Genomic DNA, 12,849 nt, shown 5'->3' with positions numbered 1-12,849 from the left:
ATCTAAGCTTCTTTCCTTCAACCGTTTGCTCTAATAACTGACAGCCCACAAAAAGGCTCTCTGTCACACACGTTATGTCTTAAGGAATATTTAGTGAGTAGAGAAACTGGGATGTAATGGGAAGCAAAATGAAGAGGGGTCCAATATTCAGGAGAAAATACTGGCCTGGTTTTCATGACACAGTAACTCAAACTATGGTTTTCCAGGACTGTGAAAATGTTCAGGCTCCCTGGAAGCTTTGCTCTTCCCTGGTCCTTTTTGCTCCCACTAAACACTGAGCAAGGTTTAGCTTAGCATGTTCTCCAAACTGGGTCTTGTGGTTAAGCTCTCTCCTCAGCAACCATGAGCAGTAGCCAAAAACAAACTACAGTATATATTAAACTTTCTATAGCAGCATACAGTCTATCCCTAGACCAGCCATACTTTCCTTTTTAATAAGCTGAAGTAGAATCGTAGAATTGCAGAGTTGGAAGAGACCACACTGTAATCTAGTCCCATCCCCTATAATGCAGGAATTTTTTGCCCAATGAGGGGCTCGAACCCACAACCACGAGCTTAAGAGTCTCCTGCTCTACCAATGAGCTATCCTAGGCCCGCGTTATCTTGTCATTTTGAAAAAAGATATACCACTTAACGATTCTTCTCAGCAAATTAATACTATATAGTATTTGTGTTTGATAAGTTTAGATATTTACATTTCCTCATGGGTAATTTAAAAAGATATAATAAGGACTTATTTGTAGCTGAATAGGATTTAGATTTTATCAGAAATTTTTAATGGGGTGCCAGGACTTGGAATTGGAGGCTCCTACACTCCTCCTTATCAATTTAACCTGTCTGGTCCCAGGGGCTTTGTTCAGCCACAGGGCAGCAATTGATACAATCAAAATAACTGAGACAATTTAACAAAAGCTTTATGAAATGCACATAAACACTTAAAAATGAATACACATAGGTCCCACTTCCTAAACACTTCCTATGTAAAAAATCACTTATCCAAACATGAGGAATTAGTACCCCAAACTCACTATACACACCACATATTCAGATATATGAACAGAAAATATTTTTTACTTCCTTGTTTCACTTTTGCAGGTTGGCTGAGGAATGGAGAGAGGGGGACGGAGGGGAAGCAATCAGACAAATCAGAGAGCATTTTTTCCATCCTCCTTGTTTGCCTTTTAATTATTTACTGTACTATATTAAACTCTAGTGATCTGTACTTCAGTACAGTTTCAGAGGGTTTTCCGGGGGGTGGGGGCAGGGGAGCTTTGGAAGTCAAAATGTTGCAGTCATGAACACATTAGAAATGTCCCCATAGGAATAAGTAGAAATCATTGATTTTTTATGCAAATGCTTGTCTAACGAACTATTTCCAGAGAACACATTGTGTTTGGATAGCGGGACCTGTGTGTATTAAGTACAATCACACAAGTGTGTAAAGGGAATGCAAATAAAAGTATCTTACACTTCTAAGGACATAATATTTTAATAGCAAAAGTTTTGCCTCCTTTTTGCAATCACATTAAAATGTGTTTGGGGAGGGGAAGATGTGCTTCTTGTGCATGCTAAGCAGGGCTACATCTTAATAAACTGTCACATACTACAAATAAATAAAAACCTTTTTTTTTTTGCCCCAAGCTAGATTGAGTTGTTTAAATGACTTGCCAGGAGCCTCACAACCAATTTTTTCATGAGCTGACAACAAAGTTTGAACAGCTGCAACAAAGTTTTCCAAAGGATGATGGTGCTAGCACTTGCTGTTAGGTTTGCTGAACTTTCCTAACATGTGTGAAGATACTATGGAGCATTTGAGGGCTTTACATCCTTTAGCTCTTACACAGATGGATGCTGAAAGGGGAAAATGGCTGTTTTAAATAACAACAGAGGTTTAAATAAAGCAGGGATGAAGGACACTTTTTTAAAAATTTGAAACAAACCAGTTTTAACAAGGAGAAATAGAGATGGCTGACACCAAAAAGCTAACACAACAGAGCCTCTCCAAACTGTTCTCATTGTACTCAAACCTTATTTTGAACTGCCACTTCTCTCTGCTCAGTATCAAACCCACTTGCTCTACTCAAACCTCTGCATTGTTAAAAATCGCCAGTCTTCCCCCGTTTTTCCTGTATTGCTCCACTGCCACGGCCACTGCTGTTTGGCAACCTGCCTTCACTTTGCCCCGCCCCACCTAACTCTGATACAGGCAAATTCAGGATTGTGATGAGGCAGCACATGTCCTCCAATGTGGGCTGTGTGGTGACATTCTTACATTTTTATTATATAGAGATATGACAAGGAGTGGATTTTGGGGTCTAGTATGCATAGGTGAGTATTAAGCAACTTAAAAGAATATACTAACAAACAAAGCCACTTAAAATTCTTACCTTTTTGTTTCAAGCTAGTTTCCAGTGTTATGAAATTTTCATAGAAGATAAAATAAATCTGAGAATAGTTAATTTCAAAAAACTGTTTAAGTTCACTTCCCTCTATAGCATCTGTAAAAGTAAAAAACAAAACATGTGTGAAAAAGGAGAACATCATCAGCATAGAAATTTAGAATTAAAACCTCTACAGAAAAATAAAGCAGCAGGAAAATAACACTAGAAGTATTAATAGAAATACATGGTACAATGCATAAGGTGGCAGTGTTCAAATGGCTTGATCTTAAACACACCTAACATTCAAGACTTCAGCTATTGAAGTCACATACCGGTAATCTCTTTGCAACATCCTGAATAAAATAAATGTTACCTATTTTTTAAGCCCTTATTCTAGATCCTATAATCAAAGTTTCATCTCATATCACTATACTGAAACTATAGCCACTGGTCTGCTTGCCTTAGATGGGTAAAGGCCTCCCCTAAGCAACCATGCAGAGAAGCTATTATAAAGTGTAAAAGAACAGGACCACTCTTTCCTTCAGATTGCCAATATGTCACAAAATATTGACAGATATATGCAGAAAGGCAAACAAATAAGAAGTTTGTAAGCTAGTCACATCTGAAGACTTATTTGCCAGACAGTCTTACCCTGACCTTAAGGTGAACATTCAGATAATCAGAAGTTTAGATAAATAGAAAAAAAATTTAAATCCTCTTACATCCCTTCCAGTGAGATTGGAGTGCACGATAAGTTTATTTTCATGTGTATCTCCCCTATTAGATCAAGAACCATTCACACAAAATGGTGTGTGCAAGTGGTTTCCAGGCTGGACAACTGCATCAGGCATCAAGAAATAGTCCCACATTTCCTAGCACTGGATCAGAAATTATTGGTACTTATGACCTGTGGAGAAACTAGGCTGCTGTATTGAGGTTCCTCACAATGCATTCACTTTATCATAAGGCTCCATAATTGACTCCATCAATTACATCTTCTGAAGACACTTGCTCTTCATGCACTTTACTGTAGTGTGCCTTTCCACCATCACAGTACATCATGGACTGGACCAAGCTAATCTATGCACAGATTATGTGCAGGATGAGATTAGGCCTAATGACCCTTCACCAAATCCAACCCTATGACCACAACATACACTAACCATCTGTGTGATCTGTAGAAGGTGGGGAGGACATTAGAGTGTTGGAGTAGTAGGGCCTTGAAGACCAAGGTGTAAATGGGAAGAAAAGAACCATGTACACCAACTTAAGCAACATGGAAGGAAGGTAGGACATTAACATAATAAAATATATATTGTCGTATCGTTCCTCCTGCAGGAGGAAGGGTGGGATATAAATTTAATAAATAAAAATGAAAGGAAAAAAATACAGTTCAGTTTTAGGGAAATTATAACCCCGCTGAGCATTGTCCTGCCACCTTCTCTGCATTAGGAAAAAGATACTGCTTTGGGAGATTAAAGTGGCAGGCATGTGTACAATCTTCCAGTCAGATCAGACAATGCTTTGTGCCCAAGGCAGGAACACAGGGACATTGTCACTTTGATCTAAACTGCAACAAAACAATGGCCAAACTACTGAAATACATTCTGTGTAGAGCTTCCTTTAAAAATTATTCACTTATAACACAGCTGTACAATGGATTTTGGGCTTGTAAGAACTGTTTCTTATTTCCTATACAGCTATAAGGGGGAGGGACTCAACATATTTTAGGTCGTAGTCTCTCATATCAAGCTCCCCATTGCAGCTACTGCCTTTTAACAAACCCTGTGCATGGTTTTGTAGACTGGAACTGTGAACCCAAAGAGCAATGCCCACTACAGATGCACAACCATGAAACAAGCTCTCCAAAGAAGCTCATCTTCCTTGGCCATCCTTGCAACTGCTGGAAACTTAACAAAGGCTTGCTGTTCAAATAAATAAAATTAGATTCTACCACACAGTAGTTACATATGTACATAATAGTAACGTATGATTCAGCATTACTGTAATAGCCTAGGAAAGAATCAGGTTCACAAGCTCCCCCCGCTCCTTCTCACTGTGACTGCAAGGAGGAAGTTGGAAGCTTTCACTTACATTTTTTAAAAGATAACTACAGTTATTACTCAGAAGCAGAACTAATTTGAACAATGGTTTATTTAACTAAACATCAACGTCTGGTTCGCTTATTTCAGTGAACCACAGTTAAGACTAGAGATGTCAAAAAACTCCACTACACATGGGAGTAGGAATTCCTGCAATTCACATGTTCATTTGAGGTCAGGAACAGAAATCATACAAGTCAATACAAGCAGTATTTGCTGTAATTTTTAGTCCTCAAACATTACATAAATGATAATTTTATTTACTGCATTGCTTCTGCCATTTCCCTTCCATCTGTGGCCAATGCACCCTTGGAACAGTGTGCTTCTCAATTGATAGGATTAATGCGAAGCATTTTACATATAGAATTGCAATTCCAACTTATATTAATTATAATATACCAGATATTCTCATACCAATGCTATATTTTTATGTTACATACAGTTGTGAACTGCCCTGAGATCTACAAATGAAGGGTGGTATATAAATTGAATAAAAAAAAATAAAAAATTCTATAACTGGCTCCAAGTTCACATGCAAGCCCAGGATATAGTGCAGATAATGAAATACAAAGTAAACACTGCTTGTATTAACTTTCCCCGCATGAGCATAAAAACCCATCTATATTTTGGTCACAGGTCCCAATTAAGACCATGGGGCCACACCTACCTGGCCTAGGGCTGGGTGATATCAGCTTTTCAACATCACACTGTATCGCTAGCCAAACATCGCGGTTGGGGGGGAAAGTGCACTTGCCTCTGCCCACACTTGCCTCAAGAGCTGAGGCGGTTTTACCCAGGCTCGCAGGCTGGGACAACGGAGCTAGTTTGCGCTGCTCAGCTGAGCAGAGGTAAGGTTTCTCCCCCCCCCCCCCGCTCAGACAGGCCCAGTACTCCCACCACTCGTGCATGAGCGATGAGAGCATCAGAGCTCCTTTAACTGCTCACTGCAGGGAGCAGCAACCATGTTCCCCTCAGCAGAGCAGTTTCAGAGTCCCCGCCCCACTGGTGGCTTGCGGGAACCAGCACCGGGCTGGAGACTCCTTTAAATGCTCAACTGAGGCAAGGGCAGCTGCACGTTGTTGTTGTTGTTCAGTCGTTTAGTCGTGTCCGACTCTTCGTGACCCCATGGACCAGAGCACGCCAGGCACTTCTGTCTTCCACTGCCTCCTGCAGTTTGGTCAGACTCATGTTTGTAGCTTCGAAGACACTATCCAACCATCTCGTCCTCTGTCGTCCCCTTCTCCTTGCGCCCTCCATCTTTCCCAACATCAGGGTCTTTTCCAGGGAGTCTTCTCTTCTCATGAGGTGGCCAAAGTATTGGAGCCTCAGCTTCACGATCTGTCCTTCCAGTGAGCACTCAGGGCTGATTTCCTTCAGAATGGAGAGGTTTGATCTTCTTGCAGTCCATGGGACTCTCAAGAGTCTCCTCCAGCACCATAATTCAAAAGCATCAATTCTTCGACGATCAGCCTTCTTTATGGTCCAGCTCTCACTTCCATACATCACTACTGGGAAAACCATAGCTTTTACTATACGGACCTTTGTTGGCAAGGTGATGTCTCTACTTTTTAAGATGCTGTCTAGGTTGGTCATTGCTAGGTTGGTCATTGTTGGCAGCTGCACAGTCCTCAGTTAAGCAGTTTAAAGATGGAGAGGGAGGAACAATCTGTGTCGGCACCTCACTGATACAGCTTGTTTCTCCCTCTCTGTCGTATGAGGGCAGAGTGGGATGGTGGTTTCACTCAGCACTATATCTCTGGTGAAACTGCTGCCGCACCTGAGTCCCTCTGCTAGCAGCGCCCGCTGGAGGAAGGAACTCTTAACCCCCTTCAGCGGACACTGCTAGCAGGGAGACTCAGGAGCGGTGGCGGTTTCACCAGCAATATACCGTTGAGTGAAGCCAACATTGCGGTCTGCTCCTCATAACGGTCCTGGGCAATATATTGATATATCGCCCAGGCCTAACCTGGCCCCACACCTGATGTGACATCAGGTGAGGAGCAGGTGAGAATGAGCTGCCAATGCACAAGCAGGAGCCTTCAAGTGCACTCCTAATTTGCATTGGTAAGGGAGATTTGTTGTCACCACCAATCCACTGAGCAAGACAGCTGGGATCAGCTGTAATAATACTCTGTTCTCCACAGGAAACTCCATAGCAAACTGATCCTTGAAGTCACTAAGTCAAGCAAGGATCCTTTGCAAGCCGCTTGCAAACAGCCCTACTTAGTGCTTTGAAGCAGAAAAGATCAGCTGATTGGTGGCACTTCAAAGCACTATGCAGGGCTCTTTACAAACCCCATCATCTGGCATCATCATTACATCGGCCACTGACAGGCGGGTGGCTCTGTCCAACTGTCAGATCTCATGTGCTCCATTGCCACATATTTGTACCATATCTAAACTACATTTCCTGTTTTTATCAGTGCTCACTCTCAAGTTTGAAGTGTTTTATGTTTTGAATAGAAAGCAGAAGGATTTATATTCCTAAAAAATAATCGAAACGACACTGAAATTTTAGATAAGGCTGTTTGGAAACAAACTGAATGAATAGCTAAATGCTCATCTTTATAAACAAATATAAAAATTGCGCCGAAAAAGATAATTTCCTGAGGGTAAATCAGATTGATTCTATTAAGTTACCCCACTGATTGATTGATTGATTATTTAATGGATACAAGCCCAGACTTAAAACAATAACCAGATATTTAATTGCCTGAATAGGGCAAAACAATCAGACAAAACAATGGAGATTTGGAATAGGATCTACCATTTCTTTTGGGGACCCAGGGCAAATAGCAGCTTGGAAATGGGGATTCTCACCAAGGAAATAGCTAAAGTTTCCATATTTATTTAGTTATTTCATAAAATGTATACACCACCTTATTGTAAAAAAAAAAAAACAACAACCCCAACTCAAAGCGGTTTACAAAAATAATCTCCACCACTCACTTGAATCCAAAAATCCGCTTGAGGGTCTTGTGGATGGAAAAGCTCACTGAAAAAGTAGTGCAGATATAATAGGAGCTGTTTCCTTTTCAATAACTTGAAGTTTATAAAGCAGCTGGGAAGTTCAGTGGGGCAGCTGCTGACTTGCAGTTTCAAATGAACTCAGATGAGCTGCACATACTTCTGGATGAGCCATCAGGAGTTAGAGAATTACAGGAAGCCCAGGTCAAGTATCAGGCAGGAGTCAGTCATATGAGAATAACATTACGTACTTGTTTTAACTGTTAACATAAAATAATTTGAAGAGCAAGCAAGGTGAACTGAAGTCATTGCCAAACTATGGGAACTCTTATCAAAAGTATTCTGTGCCAGAAAATTGCATGCTTTTATTTATCTATTATCTATTTTGTATTCTGCTTCAATTCATCCTTTGCAGGATGTACTAGGGTGGTACCGGACAAGGAGAAAGAATGTAGAGACCTTGAGGACCATCAAGAGTATCAAGGCAGGAGTAATAATGGAAAAAAAGAAGAGTTTGTGCAAAACACTGGGGTTCATCCTGACAGTTAGAAGCTCTGCTAATAGATTCAACATTCTTACATGAACCAACAGAACAGACTGAATAATTCATGACTCGATATAAAAGGAGACAGACAGCACTTTTTCTGGGTTAACACATGACTAAGATGAGTTAATGGAACAAACATTCACATTTTAACTTGCACTTAGCTCCATCAAGAAGATACTATTAGATCTCAAATAGACTTCAGACACACTCTCAAACTTTTCTGAGACATATATCAGTGCATCATACAATGCAGGTAAAAGGCAGAAGCAGCTTTAAGTCAATGGAGATCAGGGGCCATGAACTGGCTTCAATTCTCCAATTGTAATATTGGTTACAAATGAATATGGCAAGAAATGTACCCCTCCTCAAACCCCAATTTCTTGCACACAGCTTTTGGCTCATCCTCTTCATTTTCATCTCTTACCTAGCTTTAAGTACATGTAATAGTTGGAACTCTGAATGCTTTCCTGCACAGTAAAGACTACCGGTACTTCCCTTCACCCAACTGCTGATGTGGTATCCCATTTATGAAAGGTTCTATCCAGGCAAGATTCCCTTTGGTCAACGTTTACTGGGCAACCTTTTAATTTGCCCAAGTTATTTAACAGAAACATTCAGATTAGTTTTTATGCTGGAATTTTACTTGTTTCGTTTAAATAATGAATTCGTTTAAATAATGAATTATGCTATTCAAGCTTTTATCTTTTTAACCACTCTGAAAGTCTCTGAAAATCAGGATTTTTTTAAAAAAAGGATATCAATAATTTAGAATACAAACACCGTGATTTAGTTCCAGTTGCAAGTACTTTCATGTTACGAGTTGTGCCAGGAGGGAGATGCACATCCACATGAAAGCAATACAGTGCAAATGAATAACATCAACATCTGGACCAGATTTGTGACCAAAATTCCTTATCCAACAAGTGGTATGTATGCAGAAGTCTGTGGCTCTACTTATCTGGATTGGTGCGAAAATGTTTCAATGCACCTGTCTTAATGCCTGAGCTTTACTAAAACACCCAGTTCTTTCTCACAACTTGTACATCTGGCTTCCCCTACCTAAATGCAGAAGTTTATATTTATCTCTGTTGAAATTCATTTTGCTAGTTTAGTCCCAGTTCTCCATCATGGGGGAAAAAGGAGGTAAGGTAAGCCATTCTGACTTAAGAAACCCATGCTGGCTCTCTGTGATAGTGAATATGACACAGACAGATCACTGGTTTTCACAGAATGCTACGTACCACTACATATTCTGTAGCTAAGAAAAGCTTGGTTTGGCTGCAATCCTAAACACACTTACTAGAGAGTAAGTCTCACCAAACACAACCTGCAAAGGCTTGCACTGAATATATAGAGTAAAATCAATGGAGAGACGCTCCTATGGTCTGGTATATTTCCCTAAGTCAACCTCTGCATCCATTTACAGCTCCTTCCATCCCCCTCTCTCTGAATAGAAGAGTCTAGAATCTGGATAATGTAATCAGCTTCCAGAAGAGACTGCCATGAACGCCTCTAAGTATCCCTAATACATTGTACCTTTTGTGAATTGTAAATGTAAACCACTATGGGAGTTAACCTTGGCCACAAAACAGATTATAAAAATATTTATTTATTCATCCAAACTCTCTGCAGTGCTCCTATCTACAAACCCAATATACTTTCCTGTGAATTCCTGGTTTTCCTCTCGATGCTATTAAACAAGTTAATTACGCACATCAAGACTTCACAGTTTGGTTTATTTTGTTCTAAAATCTTTGGAGAATAAACCAATGTATATTTGAATAAGACAGTTCAGTTCAGATAATTGGAGCCAGCAGATATATTGCTGCTTCTTTAGTAATGCATTTTATCAAGGGCTTTCTGGAACTTTAAAACAGTTGTAGACTACAAAATGGGTTCGGAAACATACAGTACAATCCTATACGTGACAACTCAGAAGCAAGTTCCATTGATTTAAATAGGCCTTACTCCCATGTAAATTGGTATAATCTTTAAAATATCCTCAACAAGATACGGTTCAGAACACTATCTAAATAGGCCTCAGTAATTCCTGCACCATATAGGTCTAGCTTTGATTAACACGGCAAACCTATGTGTCTAAGCCAGGCTTCCTCAACCTTGGCCCTCCAGATGTTTTTGGCCTACAACTCCCATGATCCCTAGCTAGCAGGATCAGTGGTCAGGAATGATGGGAATTGTAGTCTCAAAACATCTGGCGGGCTGAGGAAGCCTGGTTTAAGCAGAACTACTGCAGCCTGCAGGTAGGAGCTCACTTAAATGGATACATCTCCTAACACACACAAAATTATCCACCTATAAAGCTAGATTCTGTGGAAAAGGTATCAAGCTTAGTCCCCTCCTGGTTTTCCATTTGCAGGTGTTTTTCTAATGGAGCACTGAGACAGCTGAGTCCCACCTGCAGTGTGAAGCAGCACAGCAGGGATACACTGTGAATTAGGCCATTATCTTATGCAACTTCCTGGAAGATCAGTGTTCTGTTTACTCATAGGAGGATGATAAAGTTAGGTAGAATGGATGTTTATTTTACTCAACAACTCCCACCTCCCCCACTGCTTGACATAATCCAGGCAGCTCAGATTTCAGAGCCAGGGGAACTGCTTCAAGACTCTGCAAGACGGTTCAGCCCATGCTGGCAATGGACAATCCACACAACTGACAGGGACCATTGCAAGATCAAAACAAACTGTGAAATTCACAGTGAATGCACATGGGGTGAGTGCAAGAATATTATTGTCCCCAAGGAGAAGACACTGCTCATATTTCCAGTCTAGCTGAGAGCACAGGAAGTGGGTATGCTGGGCATAACCCTAGTTTTAGATTTCTACAATATGCTTTTGCTTCAAGTTTAACTAACAAAAGCTGGAATAACTGAACAGAGAAACCCTTTCCTTATCATGATCTAGTTATATCAAGATTTGTCTTTTGCCTCCTGGCAACATGCAATACCATGAATCAGGATTCACTTTGAAATTTAAAAAAACACTTCTTTTTAAAACTGCAGAACAAGCCAGCAACTTTTTTTTAGTGCATGTGAGTTTGAGGCACAAGGATGTTAACCCTATCATTGTCCCTTGCTTACAATACACCTGCCATTTTTTTTATCTCCATGGAGAGCTGCTGATCCGCATACCCCATCACAACAATGTACTCTAACAAGGTAGGTTATGAGGGGTAATCCAACACACACTCCACACAAAGGGGAGCTCTTTGTGAGAAGAGAATGTAAACAACAGAGTTAGAAGAGGTCACAGGCAAGACCTTAGGTGCAGACATGAAACATGGCAAGACAAAAGCACTAGCTGCAGAGATTGGTTCAACTTAGCATGCATTCATAACTGCAGTGAGTGTTTAAAGTACAAAGTAAAAAATAGGTAAAGGAGCCCTGGATGGTTAAGTCCAGTCAAAGGTGACTATGGGGTGTGGTGTTCATCTTGCTTCAGGCTAAGGGAGCAGGTGTTTGTCCACAGCTTTCTGGGTCATGTGGCCAGCAGGACTATACCGCTTCTGGTGCAACGGGACACTGTGATGGAAGTCAGAGTGCACAGAAACGCCGTTTACCTTCCCGCCGCCACAGAACCTCTTTATCTACTTGCACTGGTGCACTTTCGAACTGCTAGGTTGGCAGAAGCTGGGACAGAGCAATGGGAGCTCACCCTGTTGTGTGGATTTGAACTGTGTTTGAAGTACACCATGTTCATGGTATTGCTTTCCTTACAACAGTAAATTCTTTCCACCCCACTGCATATATGGGGGCTGTGAGAATCATAGAATTGTAGAATTGGAAGGGATCCTGACATTCATCTAGTCCTACCCCCTCCTATTCAGGAACGCTACCCACAGCCATCCCTGGGTGAGCTCTAACCACCAACCTTTTGGTTAACAGCCAGATCCATTGACCCACTGCCCCTCTGGAGGTTGGCGGGGGGGGGGCAGGAAAGAGCCAGGTTCTAACCTATCTCTGGGTTTGGTTCGGTTTTGCCTGCCTGTCCGATTGCAAGTCGCTTTGGGCTGCCCTGGGCAAAGCAACTCGCCCATGTCATTAAGTAGTGATGGCTGTGATAACGACGACCTGACACGGCAGGGACGGGACCCAGCGCCGCTGAGCGGAACGACCGGGACCCTTCTCCGGAGGCGACCCCCCCCGCCCCGCCTGCCCCACTCACCCATCAGCGCCCTGAGGTGCTTGAGGCGCGTCAGGACGTCCTTCCGCGGGTCCAGCGCTTTCTGGGTGGACTTCTTGACATCGGCGTGGCCCCTCCGAGAGAACATCGCCGGGCAGTTTGGGGGGGGCGTCGCCCTCGCCGGGAGACCCAGCCCGGGAGCGAAGGGCGGGCGCGCCGGGGCGGCGAGGGGGGAGGGGAGGCAGCGGCGCTCCTGAGGGAAGTGGGCGGGGCCTGGCCAGGACTGCTGCCAGGCTCGGAAGCACCCGCCGCGGAGGTCCTTCGGTTGTTCTCTTTCGCGGGCGGGCGCGTGTCTTGGTTTTCTCTTCTCCGGGGCGGACCAATGCCTGCCTCGCTTTCTCTTCATCCGACGGCGCAGCGCGCGCGCGCCTCGGAGCAGCCGAGCCCAGTGGCGGCCATCTTTGGAAGCTCGGCTGGCGCGGGGCATGCCGGGAGTCGTAGTATTGGCGGAGGAGGCTCTTCCTCGCGCGCCGCGGTCGCGCGCCTTTGTCTCGCAGCGCGGAAGCAGTTTCCGTCCTTGCAACCCTGCAGGCGACATCTTTGATAAAAAATTATATGCAACAGCCTTCCTTAATTATTGTACTGTTAATAGCTCGAGGCGCTTTTTAAATACTAACCTTTAAAAGTTGTTACCTATATTTATGGTTAGT

At 42.5% G+C, this 12,849-nt stretch overlaps 1 protein-coding gene across 9 annotated transcripts in view; it reads right to left on the bottom strand.

Annotated features, from left to right (window-relative positions):
* Positions 1-12,622, bottom strand: part of RALGAPA2 (Ral GTPase activating protein catalytic subunit alpha 2) — a 188,160-nt gene extending 175,538 nt beyond the window's left edge. For 6 of the 9 annotated variants that reach the window (XR_014550911.1, XR_014550912.1, XM_083624410.1 and 3 more), the window contains exons 1-2: positions 12,182-12,580; positions 2,388-2,498 (exon numbers count right to left, since the gene is read on the bottom strand). Coding sequence is in view for 6 of the 9 variants with exons in the window: in XM_083624410.1 (XP_083480536.1) it covers positions 2,388-2,498; positions 12,182-12,545 (475 nt within the window). In the remaining 3 variants the exon portion in view is untranslated. Of the gene's footprint in view, positions 1-2,387; positions 2,499-12,181 lie in introns of all 9 variants that reach the window. The other 3 variants (XM_083624413.1, XM_083624412.1, XM_083624414.1) reach the window with 2 other exon arrangements.
* Positions 12,623-12,849: the final 227 nt, after the last annotated feature.

Source organism: Podarcis filfolensis, assembly GCF_964270895.1.
Source record: "Podarcis filfolensis genome assembly, chromosome: 7".
Taxonomy (NCBI): domain Eukaryota; kingdom Metazoa; phylum Chordata; class Lepidosauria; order Squamata; family Lacertidae; genus Podarcis; species Podarcis filfolensis.
The sequence above is the reverse complement of the archived record's forward strand: the minus strand, read 5'-3'. Positions and strand labels throughout refer to the sequence as shown.